The 22,355-nt window shown below is 40.8% G+C and overlaps 1 protein-coding gene across 1 annotated transcript in view; it reads right to left on the minus strand.

Annotated features, from left to right (window-relative positions):
* Positions 1-22,355, minus strand: part of LOC150110581 (uncharacterized) — an 851,360-nt gene that overhangs the window by 62,983 nt on the left and 766,022 nt on the right. Inside the window, 2 exon segments of the mRNA XM_090402114.1 lie at positions 8,506-8,718; positions 12,595-12,756. Coding sequence (XP_090258240.1) covers positions 8,506-8,718; positions 12,595-12,756 — 375 coding nt within the window.

Genomic DNA, 22,355 nt, shown 5'->3' on the forward strand with positions numbered 1-22,355 from the left:
GGGAAAGGGGAAAAGGAGAGGAGAGGGAATAGGATGGGAAGGGTGGGTGGGGAGGTGGGGACTAGGAATAAGGAAATGTAGGCCTCAGCTCATATCTCACATCTATCTAGCTCCTCACTATTAGATGACAACATTTCACCCCAGTCGTCTTCCTGGCTCACAAGATGGAATGGACCACGGAGGTAGCCGGTGCCCAGGTGACCTGCCCCTTCAGGGCAGCCCGCCTCGAGTAGGCCTGCGCTGCCTGGGTTTTTCCTCCGAACTACCCCCGTGGGAGACCAGGGAACAAAACAGACCTCAGGGTGGACGCAGAGACCAAGGAAATGACTCAGAGTGGAGCTGCTGCTGCAGATGGAGATGTTAAAGCAGTAGCAGGCAGAACTTGATGTTATTGTGTCTGACACTGCACAGGATTGGAGGTAAACACCACTTGTTCTTAAATAGGGTGTCACCCAGAGCCTCTCTTTCGAGATATAAAAACCTCCTTAAGGAACCGTAGAACATATAAAATACGATCCGGGAGAGATCCAACAGACTGGGAGGATTAGCAGAGTTAGAAAATTTTTTCCTTACCTTCCAGATGTGATACTTAAGCTCATTTATTATGAAGATTAGCAACTTCTGCCTGTTGTTGGCTGGTGGAGCAAACTGCAGGAAGATGATCTGCTCCTGCAGCAGGAGGGGATGCCGGAGCACTTAACCTCCTCCAGATAAAGATGGAAATTGGACACCGGTAGATGGCGTGCTCCACGGTGTCCGGGCTCCGACAGAAGTCACATAGGGGGTTCAAGGTGTTATTGAACCACCATCGGTTCACATTCACTGGAAGGTGTCCATATGCTATCCTCCATGCCAGGTCCTTTCTCGACAGGTAGCCTCGATGTTTGGAGAGGTGGCCGAAGAGGATGTTGTTGTCAGTTCCTAGATCCGGAACGTCGGTATGAAGGATGTTAAATAAATGTTCATACCATGTGGAACTGTTCCGGATCGCGGCGATGTTCACACCCGACGAGCGGAGTTGTTGCATTAGCTGGCACAATCTGTTGTAATCTTCTGGAACAATGTCTGCCTTGGGACCCTGGTGGACTGGGATCCCAAAAAGGAGAAGCTTGTGACTCAAGAAATACCGCACAGGATAACTGCAGGGATGTGTAGTCTGCAGTGATGTTAAAGGAGGGGAGGCCTCCCCTCCTTTACCCAGACGAAGTTTACCCAGACGATCTTGGGTAAAATACCGAAGCAACAATCTGCAGCAACACCAGCAGAAGGAACTGTTTCCTCCCCAGCAACAACATCCGCTGAGGAAACAGTCCCCCCCTCGGCAACTTCCAGTGTTCCACCACCACCACCATCGGAACAAGAACAACCTACAGTCGAGGGGAGTACAGAAGAAGCAATGGATAGTGCAACAACAACAGCTATCTCCCCTCAACAACATCAAAGGAAGCTTCTGTTCACGCTTCAGAGACTTCCCCTGCAGTAGCTAGCATCCCTCTCCCTGTAGTGAAAGAGGGGACACAAGACCTTCCACCTCCGAAAGAACCCTCTAAGAAAAGGAAGGAAGCGGCTTCCCCCAAACTTGAAAAAAAACATCGAAGCCACTCCAAGAGGAGTACGGACTCCACAACATCGGAGTCTGAAATGGAAGTGGAAACCTCCTCTTACCATTCCAGCGTAAATCAAAAAATAAAGAAACTAACCGGCTCCCAGTTCAACCTATATAACTACGAGACAGACCGAAACAAGATCGTCAGCTTTAAAATCAAGAACATTCACCACGAGTTCGAGGTTCTCTCTAGCTCGTGCGATAAACTGGAAGCCGGTCTGCAGGAAGCGGGATATTCTACCTCCCCCCCTTCAGATCGACAATTTAATCCAATACGTAAGACAGCTACATATTAAAGATCTAGGCCGGGTATAAAAACATCAGAATGCTGCCACCCCCCTTTTGTGTTGCCTCTCTTAATATCCGAGGGCTCCATTCACCATCCAAACAAGAGGAGGTGTCGAAGCTTATGCTGGCCTTTAACATCCGTCTCTTGTTCCTGCAAGAGACACATTTCTATCATTTCAAAGATATGCAGGAACTGAGCCATAAGTACCCCGTCCATTAATTCTGGAGTTTCGGCACAAGTCACAGCGCCGGGGTCGGGGTACTTATGCTAGCCCCCTCCTCGGAGCCTTCCATAACATCCAAAGGGATACAGAAGGGAGAGTCCTTGCCATCGACTGGAAGTACCGGGGCTGTATCACCAGACATAAACATCTACGCCCCAGCACATGCAACATTAAGACCAGCATTCTTCCAGTCGCTCCATCCATACTTATACGGCGCCCATCACGTCATCTTGATGGGGGACTTTAACTGCGTGGCGGACCCGGCCTACGATAAAGTAGGGGGAAATCCGAATACAAGTACTGCTGGCTACAGACAACTGGAAACCCACATCAGGAATCTCCAGTTGTCGGACATCTGTAGGGCTCACAATCCCTACTGTCGGGATTATACTTGGACAGGCCAAGGCATCGGCACACGGATCGATCGCTTCTACTTGTCACCATCCCTTGTCTCCAGAGCCGAGACAATAAGGCACGTTCCGATTAATTCTACCATCTCGGACCACAAATTAGTCGTGCTTCTAATGGATGGTGTTACCATCCATTAGAAGCCGTAGATGTTGGTCCGAGCCCCTGGAAGTTACCACCATACTTCCCGTCCCTGTTCTCAGCCCAAGCTTAACCAACTGTGCTCCACCTGGTGCACCGCTGGCTGGGACTGGGACGCCTGGGCATGACTAAAACTTAACATCAAAGAAAACATGATAAAATGGGGCCAGGAACGTGCCTTCCTCAGAAGAGCTCGGCTCCGTGACCTTTACAAGGAGAGGAGCTGGTTTGTGGCTAGCCAACATCAAGGTTTTCCATGTCACAATGCCATCTGTGACATTAATTTCGACATCGAATCGGAGAGACAAAAGCAGGTGGAAGAAAAGAACATTAAGATCCGTCTCCACCTCCGCTCGGAAGATAGGCAATCGGCCGCTTTTTACAACAGGCGTTACGTCAACTTCCGGCAGGAGCGAACCATCACTACCATCAAAGAAGGCGGATGTGATCACACCACAACACCTGACATCATGAACGCCTTCTGGGGGTACTACAGTCAACTCTATCAAGACAACAGTACCCCCCAGGATTACTCCTGTTGGAATATTGAATCCTTCCTGCGCACATTCAAGCAGGGTTGGATGCACTGTTTACAGTGGCCGAAATAACATCAGCCTTCAAACAGTGCCGTACAAAGAAAGCGCCTGGGCCAGACGGCCTAAGCACGGAACTCTACCGAGAGGCCTGGGACCACATCCTCCCCATTCTCGTGGCAATCTTCAACACTTTCCTTAACAACGGAAACTTGCCACGGGAATTTCTGGAATGCCATACCGTCTTCATCCCGAAGACCAACAGGGCCCATCCATCATCAAGATCTGGCGTCTCATCAGTCTGTCGAACACGGATTACAAGATCCTCACCCGTGTTCTCAACAACAGACTGAAGATCGGGATGAGGTACATCATCAAAAGCACACGAGTGTATGGTGTTCCTGGTCGATCGATGGAGTTCAATCTCATCCTCATCAGAGAATTGCTACGTCTTGTTAACATCAGACAGTACTTCATGGCATTGTTGACAATTGATCTCAACCGAGCGTTCGACAGCGTCTGGCATTCCTTTCTCTTCAACATCCTAGAGAAAGTCGGCGTCAGCTGTGGACTCCTCAACATCATCAAAGGAGGCTACAACAACAGCTCTACTCGCCTCCTCATTAACGGACACCTATCTGACCCCATTACCATCCAGAAAGAGGTCAAACAAGAGTGTCCACGCAGTCCGCTGCTCTTTGCTCTAGCCCTTGAACCATTCCTGCAGGCTGTGAACAACTCTCATGCGGTTAGAGGAATTCCACTTCCTCTCACCACGGATGATTCCAAGGTAATCGCCTACGCGGATGACGTGGTGGGCACTCTTAGGGACAACGACTCCGTACTTAACTTCTTTAACACCCTCAAGAAGTTTAAAGTGTCGGGGCTAACATCCAACCCCGACAAAACCAAGATCAAGTTGTACGGAGTCTGGGCCCTGCACAACATCCCTGCAGGCCTCGTCCCTACTGCCGACCCCTTTACCATCCTGGGGGTCCCGTTTGAAGAACAGCCCGTGCTTAACATCGAACATCTTGACAACAAGACCGTCGAGAAACTCAAGGACTGGAAAAATGGACAGCTGTCACTCTCCTCCAGGGCTACTGTCATCAAAACCATTGTATGCCCTGCGCTTCAGCATGTCCCAAACATCACCAACATTAGCGAGGATCAGGAATTCCATCTCTACAGGAATTCAATCTACGCCAGGAAGTCGATCTCAACATCCTTCAACTTCCGGAGAAGCGGGGGTGCTTCGGCCTCCCCTCCTTTAACATCAGATACCTAAGTAATACCGCTTTCCATCTTAGCAGGATACTGCATTTCCTTGGTCTCTGCATCCCCCCCTGAGGTCTGTTTTGTTCCCTGGTCTCCCATGGGGGTAGTTCGGAGGAAAAACCCAGGCAGCGCAGGGCTACTCGAGGCGGGCTGCCCTGAAGGGGTAGGTCACCTGGGCACCGGCTACCTCCGTGGTCCATTCCATCTTGTGAGCCAGGAAGACGACTGGGGTGAAATGTTGTCATCTAATAGTGAGGAGCTAGATAGATGTGAGATATGAGCTGAGGCCTACATTTCCTTATTCCTAGTCCCCACCTCCCCACCTGCCCTTCCCATCCTATTCCCTCTCCTCTCCTTTTCCCCTTTCCCATCCCCCCTCATTTCCCCACCTCAACCTCACTGTCACTTCCCTTCCCTTCTTTCTCTTTTCTAACGGGGCACTCTGACCCCACTTCCTTTCAGTAGGCCAATGATGGGATTCCCCTCACTTTCACCCTAATCGTTCGCAGTGGATCATGATAGCTTTTTTTTTATTGTTGGATTTTTACTAATATAGTGTTTGTTATTTATTTATCTCGTTTTACTAACATTTTGCATTTTCATACTAATTTTACTAACTTGCTGGTAGTGCGTTTAACGCACTACGGGATTTTCAGAGTCGCAAGACTCTTAATTTTTTTCTTTTTACTTTTTAGACGCAGAGATCAACATGAGTAGAGCAGCCTACGTCCCCCCCAGGACTAGGACACTTGGAGTGGAGATTCCAGGTTTGGAGGATCCCAGAATACTAATATCCGTTCTTAAGGAGCTTGTAGGAGTAAATAACATCTTCTCCTTCACCACCCATGGAGGAGGACGATTTATATTCGTAGTTAAAAATGCGGCCACGAGAGACAAACTTCTAGAGGGTTCCCCCGTCCAAGGGAAGCAGGTGATCCCAACCATGGTGGGATCAAAGGTTCGGCAGATCAGAATCGACCGCTTCCCCATGGAATACTTAGAGACCGGAGGCGACGTACCCAAGGTCTAGCTACTCACTGAGGAGACCTCAAAAAAGGTTGAAACCGGTCTGGGTAGTGACCCCCACCCATAATGTATTGCAGTATTACATCTCTTAGTGAGATGTGCTTTACATTATGGAAAATACTAAGAATAGTGATCAGAGCTTTACCCACCTTTACAATGAGTTGCCCTGGTGTTGCACCACCTTTAGACTTGAACTAACGTTCAGGTGCAAAGTTAACTGTTTGCTTACTTGGGATTAGGAGTAAAATAACCAAGTTTATAAAATTACTTTGTAACCCTAATATATATTACCCAAGTTAAAAAAACTTATTTACAAATATATATATATATATATTTTGTAGTTTATTTTTTACATAATCCAGAAACCCTGCTCTAGAGACCAACATAGAACTTTTTAAGACACTTCAGTTCCTCCTTTCCATCCATTCTAGGATTGTTACTCTCTCCTCTCTATAAAGCTCCACTTAAATCTCAACAAAGGCTCTTTATTCTGAATTATTTCCTGTTGGATGATATTAGCCACTTGCTGAGTAGTGATGTTCCATGTCTGGGTACCATATGTAAGTATGACTTGACTGGTGGTTTTGTACACACAAATTTTGGAATTTGTGGTGATGAGATTGAATTTTCATATATTAATTAGATGACTTTTATGAAATTGAAGAGCTTTATGCTTTTTTTTTTTTTTTTTTCACTATGTCAGTTGAAGTATCGATGTAGGAACCAAGGTATCCTAAGATCATTTACTTTTTCAAGAATGGCCATTTAATCTAATATTTCCCTTCCATTCTGTTCTTTAGAAGTTTAGTTTTACTGTTACTGACTGCCAACCCAATCAGTGCTCCATTTTTATATATAAATTATCTGGATGGTTTTGGGCAGTCTGAATGTTAGCGACAATCAGCTCGACATCATCTGCAAAACAGAGACTGCTTATGCGGGTTTGTCCTGGAAAATTTCGGCAGTTATTCCAAACATATTTCCTGTGAGTGAATACATAATCAAGGGCCATAATAAAAATATATAGTGCCAAAGCATCTTCCTGAAGCATGTCAGTGGAAATAGGAAAATTCTCAGTCATCTCTCCATTAACCTTTGCTCCAGCATGATAATTCTAGTATTGTTCAATCTTAAAATCTTCCTAGTTCTAGCCCTCACTAATGAAACCTCAATAAAGGTCAAAACCACTCTGGGTAGTGATCCATCTCATAATGCATAGTAATATACATATCCAAAAGGAAGTGTGCTTTGCATTATGGAATGCTAAGGCAACTGATGTGAAGTCAATAGCTTCTATATATAAGTAGTCTATCTACTCATAGCCAGCCTGGTTGGCCGATTGTCCTACAAACTTTGTGTGGAAAGGGAATCTGCGACCCTACCACTTATTCTAGCAGAAGACATCATTGCCAAAACCATGTAAGGTACGGCAGTGACCATATGGCATCTACTGAATTTCTTTTTTTTAATCTACTCATGAAGATACTTTGCATGCAAACTTTGCTTACAATTAGATAAAGGATTAAATTATTATTATTATTATTATTATTATTATTACATCACACCTCCAGGGAGTCCAAAGACTCATCGAGGGAGAGCACTACTCTACAACTCTCCATCTACACCATTCCACCAACTGCAACTACCTTCATCATCTACACCTTAGGTTCACAAACTTTTTCGGGTCACCACCCACTTTGCAAGACATAAATTGTGTAACGCCCCCCCCCCCCATTATAACAGTTTTCCGCGTTTTTACTCGTAATATTAAATTATATAAAATTGGGTTTATTTTTGTACAAATCAATTAGAAAAGTGGCTTTATATATTTTGAAATGAAATATAACAAATATATTTGCTACTGTAAACATAACCTATTATACACACATACATACATGCTCTGCTTTCTCATTGACATAGAAAATTGACATCTATTTCTATCTGACATGGTAAATTTTCAAATGATTAAATAATTGAAATAGAAAATTGATAAAAAAAAATTGATCATGTAAGATGGGCATAAGATGAATTAAAATGCAATATTTAAATTTTAAATGATTATCTAATCACAAAATCACGAAAATAATTAATTTTTAAATATATATTATTAATTTCTTCTATAAAGAGCCACCGACCCCTAGACCACCTGAACGCCCCCAAATGCTTCTGATCCTACTAGAGCCCCCCCTAGAAGGCTTCAGCACCCACTGGGGGGGGGGGCGGTACCGCCCACTTTGGGAACTTATGATCTACACCAAAGCCATCTACTGCAGACCACCACTAGTACTTTCACAGAAATCACAAACATCCATGCCCATGGTGGGATTCAAACCGGCAGCCTTTTGGCTGGAGAGCGGATATGCTAACCACTCAGCCAACCAGGATGGCAATTATATATTGACAATATAATTTTTTCTCAAATATAATTCACTATAATTAACATCTTTAATGTAAACTGTTATCAGTGAGAAATTAAAGAATCAGTAACACTCATTTATTAAACTTTAGTTCCAATCTGTGGTACTGAAGTAGAGTAAAAAGTGTTCTTTATTGTTTTTTCTTTTTTCAATTTCAAAATCCTCCAATCTTTCCCTGCTCATTTAGAAAGCTAGAGATTAGGTAATTTACTGTATGTACAATAGCAAGAGGTACAGATTCTTAGATACAGAGCATAATTATTGAATATGCTGTATTCAAACAGCAAAGAGAGAGAGAGAGAGAGATTAGGTAATTTACTGTATGTAGCTAGAGATTACTGTATGTAAGCTAGAGATTAGGTAATTTACTGTATGTACAATAGCAAGAGGTACAGATTCTTAGATACACAGTATAATTACACTGAATATGCTGGATTCAAACAGCAAAGAGAGAGAAAGAGAGTGTGTGTGTGTGTGTATGTGTGTGTGTGTGTGTGTGTGTGTGTGTGTGTGTGTGTGTGTGTGTGTGTGTGTGTGTGTGTGTGTGTGAGACACATAAATATGTATGATACAAAGCTACTTACTTCTGCTCTTTCCTTTAGTACAAACCACCCTTTAGATTTCCACTTTGATTGCACTTGATAAACATTTTCGTTGTCATCGAGATACCTTCTTTGATGCTGTAAACCTCTTTTGCGAACAGTTCCAGCTGTAGGATCAGAAAGTGGTTGGAATTCTACTTCTTCCATAAGTATGAACTTGTTTGGATCTTCCATTCGCCTAGCCTTCAGTAATGCCTGAAAGAAGCAGTGAATAAAGAAGTCACTTTAAATACATTATCTCATCACAAGAAAATAATTGCAATTGTAAAATAAAATAAAATAAAACAAAAATAAAAGTCTGGATTTATGTGAGAAAACATGATAATTTGGTGTACAAGTTGCAGTGGATGGTAATAAACAGTATATTGGTTAGATGGATTGTTGATGGCTCTCTGAAATATACCAGCAAGTTGTGTGATGAAACAATATCTCAAAAAAAGAGGTAACCAATGGTATGCTGCATCACTGGCCCCAGGATTCTGTTCTTAAGCCCTTGCTGTTTAACTTGTTTGTAAATGATATATATCATGTGAACTGACTGAGGATCTTTACTTGTTTGCTGATGATGAAAAGTTGGGAAGAATTATAAGTAGTACTGATGATGTTAACTCCCTTCTTTGACTAGTCTTTTGATTTAGACAATGGAGTGGGGTTGTAGTTTTAATATAAATAGCAAGGTGTTGCATTTTGGAGTGTAGAAATATAAGGCCATGTACTATGTTGATGGTGCCATACTGCAGGAAGTGGATGAGATTTGAGATTTGGAAGTGATGGTTGAGAGTAGACTGAAATTTAGAGGGCATGTTGCTAGTGTTGCAAAAACTGCACATCGTAGTGCCACTATGATATGAAGTCCTCCAAAATGCAGGGATAACAAGGTGGTTGTGCCACTGTATGAAGCACTGGTCAGACTACACTTGGACTTTTGTGCTCGTATTTGGTCGCTTGGTTTTCAATGTGATGTGGAAACATTGGAGAGGGTCCAGGACTCTGGAATGTTAGCTATGGAGAGAGAGAGAGAGAGAGAGAGAGGTTGAAGGAATGTGGATTACAGAGTTTGGTGAGTAGGAGGAAAAGAGGTGATATGATAAAGACATTTAAGTTAGTGAGGAGATTTAATTGGATTAATCCAGAGGAGATTATAAAAAGAGTAAAAGGCCAAGAGGGAAAAAACCAGAGATGATCGTATGTAAGAGCGTGGTGAACAAGAATGTGTGTCAGATTCAATGATTATTCAACTTTATCAGAGATTACTAAAAATTATTCAGAGATTATTAATCATAAATTACTCATAAATTAATCATAAATTATAAAGAGATCATAAATTACTCAAAGATGTGTTATTTGTAGATATGGAATCCTTTGAAAAGAAAACCATAGAAATATACAATCAAAAATCTAAAATTTGGCTGTGATAGGTTGACAATATTTGCATCATCTCACCAGGTTCAAACAAAGAACTGAAAGCCCTCAAGAACTATATTAATGGTCTACTCTCTAGTATAGTATACATTTACCCTTAGACTTTCAAACTGCAAAACATTATTATTATTATTATTTAGGCCTCCAAGGAGTTAAAAGATTTATTGCGGGAGAATATCTTAATTCCCGATTTAGAGATTTATGCTGCAACTTAAATATCAGCTTATCATGTGGCACCCTGTCAAATGCCTTTGCTAAATCCAAAAAAATGGCAGTATATGCCTTTCTGTCATCTACTGCTCTTGTAAATTTATTATAAAAGGCTAGCATATTACTAAAACAAGAGCACCCCCCCCTCATAAATCCATGTTGACTCTCACAGATAGCATTACCCTCATCTGCCCAATGCTCCTTCAAGATCTTACTAACTACTGATGACACACAAACTGGCCTATAATTAGACACTTCCAGTCTGCTAACGCCCTTATAGAATGGCACTATCTTACCTTCCTTCCATTCCCTGGGCACCTTTCCCATAGCCAGACTTTCAACGAAAAGCCAGGTCAAAGGAGCTGTCAGTTTCTTAGCACATTCTCTCAAAACTCATAGTGAACTACCATCCAGTCCCATAGCTTTACTGACATCCACAGTACTCAGTACAGAGCACTCAGGAGGAGAACACATTCTCCACCTGCACCTCTAAACCTCGAACCTGCCCTATCCCTCTAGTATTAAAATTTACTCCTCCAGGATGAAATACACCAATTGTTCATTGAACAATTCCACTATGTCCTCTGCATCAGTCACTCTATTCCCATTTTTATCCCACAATGTCATTCTTCCACAATCATTTCAGCTCCTACTGGCCACATAACTAAAATATTCCCTAGGATTATCTTTGGATCTTAGCTGCATTTCATCAGCTATCATCAATAACACTCCCATCCTCCCATTCTTTCCTGAATACACTATACCCCCTAACTTATATGCTATAATAAGGTAATGAATGTATTCGACTAGGGAGATGCATATATAGTGGTATACTATGCGTTTGACAGGCTGCCACACCACACAATCCTTCTTTGACAGTCTCCTAATTCTCTGAAGATAAACATTTAGTTCTTAATGTACAAAAAACCCAGCAATACTAGTAGATTCCTTCACGGTTCTTTTCACCACTCCAAATGCCATATAGAAGTGGAAATAATCAAAACACTAAGGGGGCAGTGCTTACAACATCTCCAGCAACAAAGAAATAAAGGTTATTAACTTATATAGGGTGTCCCAAAATTCACGCAAGATTTAAATTTAGCGCCATTTGTGCGGTAAAGTGTTGCCAATGAGAAAAAAAGACAGCATGACAGCTGACAGTTCAGGGTTATTAAAAATGGAGCGCTACACGAAAGAACAACGCATTTTCATTGTTGAGCAATGTTTTAAAAATAATGAAGGTTTGTCAGCTACAGTCAATTTTCGTACAAAATATGGTCGGAATAATAGTGATTTAACTTCATCAACTGTGAAAAGATTAATTAAAAAATTCAAGGAAACTGGATCAATTAGTGATCTTATACACTCTGGCCATCCCTCAACAAGTCGTTCAACAGAAAACATCGAAGCAGTTCGTGAGAGTGTTGCTGAGAGTCCAGGAACACCAATTCGGCACCGTGGTCTTGAATTGGGCATTTCGAGAAGCTCTCTACAGCATATTCTCACGAAAGATTTGCATCTTTATGCTTACAAAGTTCAATTGACTCAAGAACTGAAGCCTACTGACCACACACACAGCGAAGAGAGTTCGTTGAATGGATTATGGAACAACAACAAGTGAATGCTTATTTTTCAAACAAAATCATCTTCAGAGATGAGGCTCATTTTCATCTTGATGACTTCATTAATCGACAAAATTGTCGCATTTGGGGTTCAGAAAATCCACGAGTGATTGTTGAGAAACAAATGCATCCACAACGTGTCACTGTTTGGTGCGGATTTTGGGCTGGAGGCATCATCGGTCCATTCTTCTTCGAAAATATGGCTGGTAAGGCAATAACAGTTAATGGTGCTCGCTATCGCGACATGATAATCCAGTTTTTTGTGCCTAAATTGCAAGATATGGATGTGGACGACATGTGGTTTCAACAAGACAGTGTCACATGCCATACAGCCCGAGAAACAATACTTTACTGCATGAGTCATTTCCTGGTCATGTAATTTCCCGTTTTGGTGATCAGAATTGGCCACCGAGATCATGTGACTTAACGCCGTTGGCCTTTTTAATTTTGGGTTTTTTGAAGTCTAAGATTTATGCCAACAAACCCACGCCTTGAAGGAGGAAATTGAGCGCTGTATCAACGAAATTCAGCCACATTTATGCAAAACGGTCATGGAAAATTTCGACAAAAGGGTGCGTATGTGCCAGCAAAACCATGGAGGCCATTTACCCGATATGCTATTCCATGCATAACCCTATACTGTATACTTTATGAATCAATAAGAAATTACAATTTTTAATTAAAAACCTGTGTTTTCTATCAAAATTACTTCTTGCATGAATTTTGGGACACCCTGTACAATAATCAAAATTTCAAAAAGTTAAAAAAATAATTAAATGATTGTTAAACACATCGCCTTTGGTAACAATATGCTTACTTGTGATAATATATCTTGAGCAGTGCTGGATATAGGAGCTTTCAGAATTGCATATGGCTGCTCTGGAGAAACATTGTAAATGCATACCAAGAATGTGTCTTCTTCATCTTCCTCTCCCCAGTCATGTAGCTCATCACATCCAAGCTGACAGATATGTTTTCTCTATAAATAAAATAATTAATTACTGCAGAGACAAATTTGATAATAGGTAAATCTATCACACAGTATGTAATAATGTTATAAAAATTACATTGAGCATTTCAATTTCTTCATGTAACTTCTCTTTATTATAATTATTAGGGTACTTGCATGTAGTCCTAGAACTCATTCTGAAACACATATCAAACTTACAGAATGCATACATTTCTTTTTAAACTCATTCACTGATAACAAGACTATTCTCATTGGCAAACTATTCTATTTATTCATTCACTATGAAAAAAATGTAGTTCCCACATCCTTGCACACCATATTTTTACCCAACTTCCAGAAATGAACTCCATTTTTTTCTTCCCAGTCTCATTTTTTCTACAATGACTGGGGAAAAAAAATTCATTTGCTTTCATCCTAAAAAATTCCCTTAATTAATTGCATTCTCATGGGCAGCATTCGACAGACCAATCATCATTTGAATTGCCCAGATCAAAATCTTTTTCACTACTTTCTTATCCCAAAGAAATCCAGGCAATCAAATCTGTATACAACCCAGATATGATCATGTCACACTTTTATATCACTTATATCTTATATCTCTTATATTTTATATCTCTTTTCCTTATTTGTCTGTGTATTTTTCAACATCCAAACGATCCTTTGTGCTATAATAAATTTAATTTAATCCTTTATCTAAGAGTAAACGAACAAAGTTTGCACCTGAAATATCTTCAGGACTGAGACAACTCATGGTAAAGGTGGACTAAGCTCTCATCACTTGTCTTAGTATCTCCCATAATGCAAAGCACATCTCCTTGCAGACATGTATAATGCTATGCATTAAGGGAAATGCCACTACCCAAACCAGTTTCCCTGTTTAAGTGTTGGGTTACCTCTCCAAAAACTCATGAGATCCCCCAGATCACCCGACAATGAATGACCTGCAGGATCAAAAACGCAGTGTTGTTCTCCTAAGTAACAGGCTCACCCCACCATGACGCAGAGCTGCTCATATTTCATCTGGGGGTAACAGCAGCAGCCATGCCTCAGTTGACTTCATGGGCTACAGCATTGCCATTCATTCTCCCCCCCCCTCCCCTCCCCACAGGACCTGGGTGACAGCAACAGCCTAGTCTCAGTTAAAACTTCATGGGTTACAGTATTGCCATTCATCACCCAAGCTTCCAACCGGTTTTGACCTTCATTGAGGTCTCTTCAGTGGGAGCCAGACCCAGAGGTGGTGATACTAAGAGAAAGTCCTACTGAGAGGTCTCGTCAGTAGGACTTTCTCTAATCCAGAGTAATTTAATAATAAGGTGAGACACCTTTTGGCAACTCGTAATGGAGAAGTGATATTTACCTATACGAGTTGCCAAAAGGTGTCTCACCTTATTATTCAATTACTCTGGATTAGGGAAAGATGTTGGAAGTTTTTTTTTTCCACTATAATAAATTTAGTTGAATCCTTTATCCAAATGTAAGCAAACAAAGTTTGCACCTGAACTATCTTCAGGACTGAGGCAACTTGTGGTAAAGGCAGACTAAGCTCTCTTAGTATCTCCCATAATGCAAAGCACGTCTCCTTGCAGACATGTATAATGCTATGCATTAAGGGAAGGGTCATTACCCAGACCGGTTTCAACCTTTATTGAGGTCTCATCAGTAGGACTTTCTCTAATCCAGAGTAATTTAATAATAAGGTGAGACACCTTTTGGCAACTCGTATAGGTAAATATACGAGTTGCTTTTATATACTTGGATAAAGGATTAAACTAAATTTATTATAGTCTTACCAAATGGAAAAAAAAAAAACTTCCAAGATCCTTTGTGCTATTTTGTCCACTTCTGCAATATATCCACTTCAACCTTAACAAGGCATTAAGTATTTAACTATTATCTATTTAACTATGGACAATATCTGCACGTGTGCCTCCTAAATTTTACATTTCTTAAAATATAAAATGAAAATAATAAAAAATTATAATTACTGAATATAGAGAAAAATGGCTTCATGTTGGCATAATGTAAAAATGGATAATAATATTATTATTACATGCTCCAGGGAGTCCAAAGACTCATTGAGGGAGGACACCTACTCTACAACTCTCTGCCTCCACCACTCACTCCACCAACTACAACAGACCACAACTACCACTATCATCATCTACACCATAGGTTCCCAAAGTGGGCGGTAGCGCCCCCCCCCCCCAGTGGGTGCTGAAGCCTTCTAGGGGGCTATAGTGGGATCAGAAGCATTTGGGGGTGTTCAGGCGGTCTAGGGATCGGTGGCTCTTTATAGAAGAAATTAATAATATATATTTAAAAATTAATTATTTTTGTAATTTTGCGATTAGATAATCATTTAAAATTTAAATATTGAATTTATCTGCCGAACAAAATGCGCTTGCGTGCAAAATAAAAAATTGAATGTGTAATACAGGATATTTTAACTTCTATTTTTTATATACTTAAAAAATTTATTCATTTTTTGCTATTGTAAAAATTGATCATGCCATACAGGCTTTAGTCTATCCACGTAGCAGACGAGTCTTAACTAGTAGTATGTCGGTCAACTATTATGTAGGTAATTCATTCAATTCAGTATGTTTTGACAGGAATATGGGTGCTTGCAGTGACTTGTTCAAAGCACGAGTACAATGGTATCGCAAACAAGTCAATGCATGCAAGTCAATTCGGGCTAGATTTCAAATCTATAAATACCAGTGGTTTAGGAATAAGTTTCATTATTTTTTGTGTGCTTTGCCAACAATCATCAGTCGAAAGTGTGATAGATAAGTGGAGTCATACAGAGTGTAAATTAAATCTTTTATTTTGTGAATATTTTTGCAAATTTTATTACTTCATTATGTCTGAATATAAGAAGAAATGTCGACAGTACAGTATTGAGTATTTGAAATATGGTTTTATTCAGTCTCAAATATTTGAAATATGGTTTTATTCAGTCTCAAATATTTGAAATATGGTTTTATTCAAACTGTTATAATGGTGGGGCTTTACAAAATTTATGTCTTGCAAAGTGGGTGGTGGCCCGAAAAAGTTTGGCAACCTATGATCTACACCAATGCCATCTACCGCCCACTAGTAATTTCACAGAAATCACAAACATCCATGCCCATGGCAGGATTCGAACCTGCATCCTTTTGGCTGGAGAGCAGACATGCTAACAACTCGGCCAACCAGGCTGGCTATGGATCCATTCATATTTTATAGCCAAATATAGAAAGAACTTTAAAAAGTTTCAAAATTTAACAGGAGGCTTATCAGAATATAACCTTAACACTGCAGTCACCTTGATTTGCACTACTTAAACGATATAAGCTCTGTGTAGGAACCCATATGTTCACCTATTATTATTATTATTTTTATTATTATTATGGGTATCTCTATGGTGTTTAAAGGCTCATCATGGGAAACCCACAAAACCTATCATACGTCTCCTTAAATTTATTCACCATAGGGACATTCACAACAAATTCTCGTGATCCATTCCACTCATTCACCACATTCCACACAAAAAAATCTATTCTATACACCCTTACTAACCACACTCTTATAAAACTTCCATTTGAGACCCCTAGTTCTCTCTATTTGTCATGTATTGAAGATTTTCCTTAATGTCAGCTTATAGAGCCCATTTAATAACCTTTATTTCTATCATGTCCCATCTTTTCCACCTATCAATGAAACTTTGCAACCTACCAGTTTCAACCTATTCTTATAGACAGCATTCTGGAGACAATTCACCATCTTGGTCACTCTTCTATGAATCCTCTCCACCAACTCCTGATCCCCCAAGAAGCCCAGCTAATCAAATATGAGCACAGTAGTCAAAATATGACTGAATCATTGCTTTATAAAGAAGGATAATAGCCTCTTTATCTTTAACTTGTTAATGTGGTTTGGAACATCCAAGTAATCCTTTAAGCTATTTTACCAACTTTTGTAATATGCCACCTGAACTTCAACTCTCTATCCACCAATACCCCCCCCCCCCCTCAAGTCCCTAGATACATCAATTTCCTGCAATCCAATAACATCAATGTGATGCCCACTATGTAACCTTTTCAACCTAAAGTGCATAGCCCAACATTTGGCAACATTAAATTGACAATCCTTTGCCCACAATGCGAATTGATTTAAATCATCCTGCAGGCTAGCTATCTACATCATATTTAGTAACTATCTCCCTCATCAGTTTTGCATCATCAGCAAGCAACTGAATATTAAAGAATAGTGGCCCTTAGTACAGCCCTGGAACACTCCACTAATCACCTTCACTTGCCTTGATTCCACTCCAGCATACACCCTCTGATCGCTGTCTGTCAACCACCTCATCCATGCCATCAGCCTCCTATCCATTTCCAACATCCGATGTTAATCATTTTCCATGTGGTATTCTATCAAATGCCTTTGTAAAGTCCTGTAGTATCATGGTGTAGCCATCTAGTTCCTCTGTCACTTTATTATAAACTATGAATAAATTACAAAGGAAGATCCATCTTTTATAAAGCCTAGTAGCATAATTCTATCCACCCAATTCTAAATTTTACCTTTAACCAACTTTTCCAATACCTTAACTACCACTCCAAAAATACTAATTGGTCTGTAATTTGCTGCTTTCTCTTCAAGCCACCTTTATGTAATGGAACTATCTTACTCTCTTCTCACTCCCTTGGAACCTTATCAGAGCTGAAACTTAGATTAAATAACTTCTTAGAGGGAATGCCAATTACCTTCATATTCACATAATATATGGGTTGACATGCCATCCAGTTCTACTGCTCCTCTTCATCTGCTTTATTTATTTATTTATTTATTTTTGACATGAGTATTCGTCTCAACAGCAACTGCAAAATCTACACTTGGATGATACACCTTAGCAAAGTGATTGCTCAGCAACTCAACTATTTCTTTTGCCTCTGTCACCTTCCTACCATTGGCATTGATTATAGTCATCAGTCTATAGTCATTTTTCCTTTACTTGCTACATAGCAAAAAATACTTTTGTATTTTTGTTATGTAGCAGGGTCACAGTCGGAGGTATTGGTGGCGGAAGAAAAGATAAGTTATTCGCTATTTGGTATAGATTAATATAGTGTTTATATATATGTATATATACATTTAGTGTTTATATATATGTATATATACATTTAGCATTTATATATATATATAATACATTATTTATTTAGCCTTTATATATAATTACTTTAGTAGTTCCTCGGAAGTAAGGAATGATGGCAGATTCAGCTGCAGTCGCAAATGGCGTGTCGCCAAGTCCTCTGCAATTTAAGACTCCATTATAAGTAATATAATAAGGGACTTTGTGGCATACAGTATTTGCGGCATGTATGCATCTCGGGAGTTGGATATGTGACTGGTGAGGGGGGGGGGGGATGCGTGTGTGTGCGTGAAATGCAGGCAATGGGAGGAAATAAATGAAATAGATATATGTATAACTGACCTAGTTGCACCAGGAATGGGAAATGAATATCAGAAAATGAGTAGTGTGATAGGAGAGAATAAAGAAAAAAATATGAATGAGAAAATAATAGTCGATAGTGTGGAAGGCGTGAGTGACTGTGAAAGTTTCAGAGATGGTTTTGTTTGGGAGAGCGAATTTTGATTTAGAATGACTGACTTGCAGAGGGAGATAGATGGGCTGAAAGAGGAGGTGGAATGTCTTGTGAAGGAGATGAGAAGTATGAAAGATGAGATGAGGAGAATGGAAGAGATAAATGCAAGGCGAATCAGAGAGGAGAGAGGGAGAGATTTGGGAAGGATAGGAGAGGAGAGCATTTTGGGAATGATAGCAGAGGAGAAAATGGAAACAGCAGGAGAAAGGGAATGCTAGAAGAGGAGAGAATGGAAACAGTAGGCGAGAGGGAATGAGAGAGAGGTATGGGAATGCTAGAAGAGGAGAGGATGGAAACGATAGGAGAGAGGGAAGGAGAGAGAGAGGTATGGAATGCTAGAAGAGGAGAGAACAGGAGCAGTAGAGGAGATGGAATGAGAGAGATGTATGGAAATAACACAAGAGGAGAGAATAGGATAAGTGGAAGAGAAGGAATGAGAGAGAATGAGAGAGAGTTATGGGAGTGATGGAAGAGGAGAGAATAGAAACAGTATGAGAGAGGGAATGGTGAGAGGTGTAATGTATGGTGACTCAATGATCCGTGGTGTGCAAGATAGGATGCGTGAGGAGTGTTTGCCTGGAAGAACAAAGAGAATGTGACTATGGCAATTAAGAGGGGGTGAAAGGATGGATGAGATGATTGTGATGGTGGCACGAATGACTTGAGAGGCAGTGTAAATCGGGCAGGGAGAGATCTGAGATTCTTGCTTGAAGTTGTGCAAAAGAAAATGCAGAGAGGGAAGATGGAGTGTGTGTGTGTTGCGCAGGCATGATAGTGACGAGCTGAGCAGCAATACTGAATCACATAATGGCCAGAATGTGTGAGAAGAGAGGGTTTATATACGTGGATGCTTGGAGGGTGTTTGAAGACAGAAGGGAACTGTATGCTAGAGACTGCATGCATTTGAATGAGGAAGGATGAAGGCATCTGAAAAGATTGTTGTTTTCTGGATGAGTCTGTCAATGCAGGGAAACTAGAATTCCCAGGGTGGATAGTAGCAGGGATGGCCTCTTGTGGGAATGGGTGCTTGGGGGACGATGTCAGGAAACATTGAGCCGGGGGGGGGGGGGGACGAGAGAGGACAACGATAGGTATAGAAGCAGTGATATTTTTATGCTTTATACTAATGCCAGGAGTATCCAAAATAAAGAAAACGAATTGGTGGCACTGATAGCATCAACCTAGCCAAAGATTATTGGGATCTCTGAGACGTGGTTGATGGAGGATGATATAATAACCGGAATTGAAGTGGCAAGGTACAGCATTTTTCGGCAGGATAGGAAAAGAAAACGTGGTGGTGGAGTACTGCTTATGATAAGTGATGACTTAAGTCCTCTTAGAGTAAAGGCTTTGGAAGGCAGTGACACAAACGGTTTTGAAAGCATATGGTGTGAGGTAGAAGTGGCCAAGACAGGATATTTATTGGGGTGTTGCTATAAACCTGGGAGCACAGATGGTGGGGACCAGCAGATGTTTAGGCAGTTCACTTTGGAAAGTGCAAAAAGAATGATTGTTATGGGAGATTTTAACTGCAGCAGTATAGACTGGGGAAAGGAAGATGCATGTAGCAATAAGGGAATGGAATTTCTAGAATTCTTGAGGGACAAATGTCTTAGGCAGCATCTGATGGAGGGAACAAGAGGTTCAAGCATTTTGGATTTGGTCACAGCATCAGAAGAGCTGATAATAAGTGAGATGACATCTCTCTCACCAGTTGGAGAGAGTAACCATGTGGTTTTTACTTGGAAGATGAACAGACATACAGGTGTATCAAAGTAAAGGGAGCGTATGTGGAATTATAAGGTAGGTGATTATAGTAGTCTTAGGTATCAACTAGGGGCAGTTCCATGGAGGGTAGAATTGGAAAGCCAGGATATCATTAGTGCTTGGGAAATTGTGAAAGAATATTTGTTAGCAGCAATAGTAAGCTGTATTCCATGGGTGAAGAAGAGGACACAATTTGGTGTAAAGTGGATGACAAACAATATCAAACAGGAACTGCAGTTGAAAAAGAGATTATGGAAGATATATAAGGAGAGGGGTGGAGGACAGATATATGAAGAATATAAGACGCAGGCCAGGAGAGTGACCAGAATGGAGAGGAAGGCAAAACTGGAATATGAGAAGAGATTGGCCCTAAGATCCAAAGAAAATCCTAAGGAATTTTTTAGCTATGTGGCCAGTAGAAGGAGAAATTATTATGGAAGAATGACATTATGGGATAAAAATGTGAATAGAGTGACTGATGCAGAGGACATATTGGAGGTGTTCAATGAGCACTTTATTGGAGTAGTTCATCCTGGAGGAGTAAATTTTAATACTAGAGGGATAGGGCAGGATCAGGGTTTAGAGGTGCAAGAGGACAGTGTGTTCCAAATACTGAGTACTCTGGATACCGATAAAGCTGTTGGACTGGATGGTATTTCACCATGGGTTTTGAGAGAATGTGCTAAAGAACTGACAGCTCCGTTGACCTGGCTTTTCAATAAAAGTCTGGCTCAAGGAAGGGTACCCAGGGAATGGAAGGAAGGTAAGATAGTGCTGCTGCATAAGGGTGGTAGCAGACTGAAAGTGTCTAATTTGTGAAGTCTAGTTGTGAAAGTCTTGGAGAAATTAGTGAGGGACTATATACAGAGTTGGGTAGATGAGGGTAATGTTATCTGTGAGAATCAACATGGATTTGTTAAGGGGAGCTGTTGCTTTAGTAATATGATTGTCTTTTATAATAAAGTGACAAGAGCAATTGATAAGGGAAAGGCATATACTGCCATTTTTTTAGATTTTGCAAAGGCATTTGACAGGGTGCCACATAATAAGCTGATATTTAAGTTGCAGCACATGGGTTTAAATTGGTCAAATGGATTCAGGATTGGCTGACTGATAGGTATCAGAGAGTTGTGTATGATGGGGCAATATCAAGGAAGCAGAAGGTTACAAGTGGGGTTCCACAGGGCTCAGTACTGGAACCTGTATTGTTGAATCTTTATATCAATGATATTGTCAATGAATTGCAAGGGGACATTCAGTTGTTTGCGGATGATGTGAAGATGGTAAGGGTTATCAGTAATAGTGCAGATGTGGCAGCCCTGCAAGAGGATTTGAATAAACTAGAGAGAGATGGGCAAATAAATGGGGTTGGCTCTTGAATGTAACAAAATGTAAATTTTTGAGGTTTGGGATCCATCGATGGGAGGATGCATACTCAATTTGAGGAGCTGTACTGGAGGAGGTAGGAGAGACAAGGGACTGGGGGTGATGATTGATAGAAACTGAAATTCAGGGAGCATATTGCAATGGTGGTGAGGGTAACTCAGAGGATTGCTGCAATACTGAGAAGGATGCCTACCTGCAGAGATAAAAGAATTATCATTCTGTTGTATAAGGCCCTGATCAGACCACACTTAGACTACTGTTCTCAGATTTGGTCCCCAGGATTTGTAGGGGATAAATTGACTGTGGATAGGGTACAGAGGCAGATAACAAAGATGGTTTCAGGACTGTGCAATATGAGTTATGAGGAACGATTGAGGGAATGTGGACTGAAGAGTCCATATTCCCTCGGTGATCGAGACTTTAAAACTATTGAGAGACAGTTACAGGGTAGACATTGGAGAGTTCTTTCACTTGGTGTTAATGGCAGAAAGGAGCGATGACAAGGGGGCCATCCCTGGAAGTTATGAAAGGATGCTGTAAGCAAGAGGGTGAGGAGTGGTTTCTTTGCGTGCGGGCCAGTTGAACCTTGGAAAGCATTGCCTGAGAGAGAGTGGTTGGAGTGGGGATGGTTAATGGGTTCAAGGAGTGGTATGATAGACTTTGTATTTCCTAAAAACAACCTCCCACGATGAGTCTTTTGACTCCATGGAGGCCTGGATAATAATAATAATTTACTTTGGCTTGCTTAGTCAGTTTTCACTTGTAATCTGGGAATATAATATAATAAAGATAATATATTGC

The sequence above is a fragment of the Typopeltis vanoorti genome, chromosome 1 (assembly GCF_054136105.1).
Source record: "Typopeltis vanoorti isolate ZY-2024b chromosome 1, IOZ_Tvanoo_1.0, whole genome shotgun sequence".
NCBI classification, from domain to species: domain Eukaryota; kingdom Metazoa; phylum Arthropoda; class Arachnida; order Uropygi; family Thelyphonidae; genus Typopeltis; species Typopeltis vanoorti.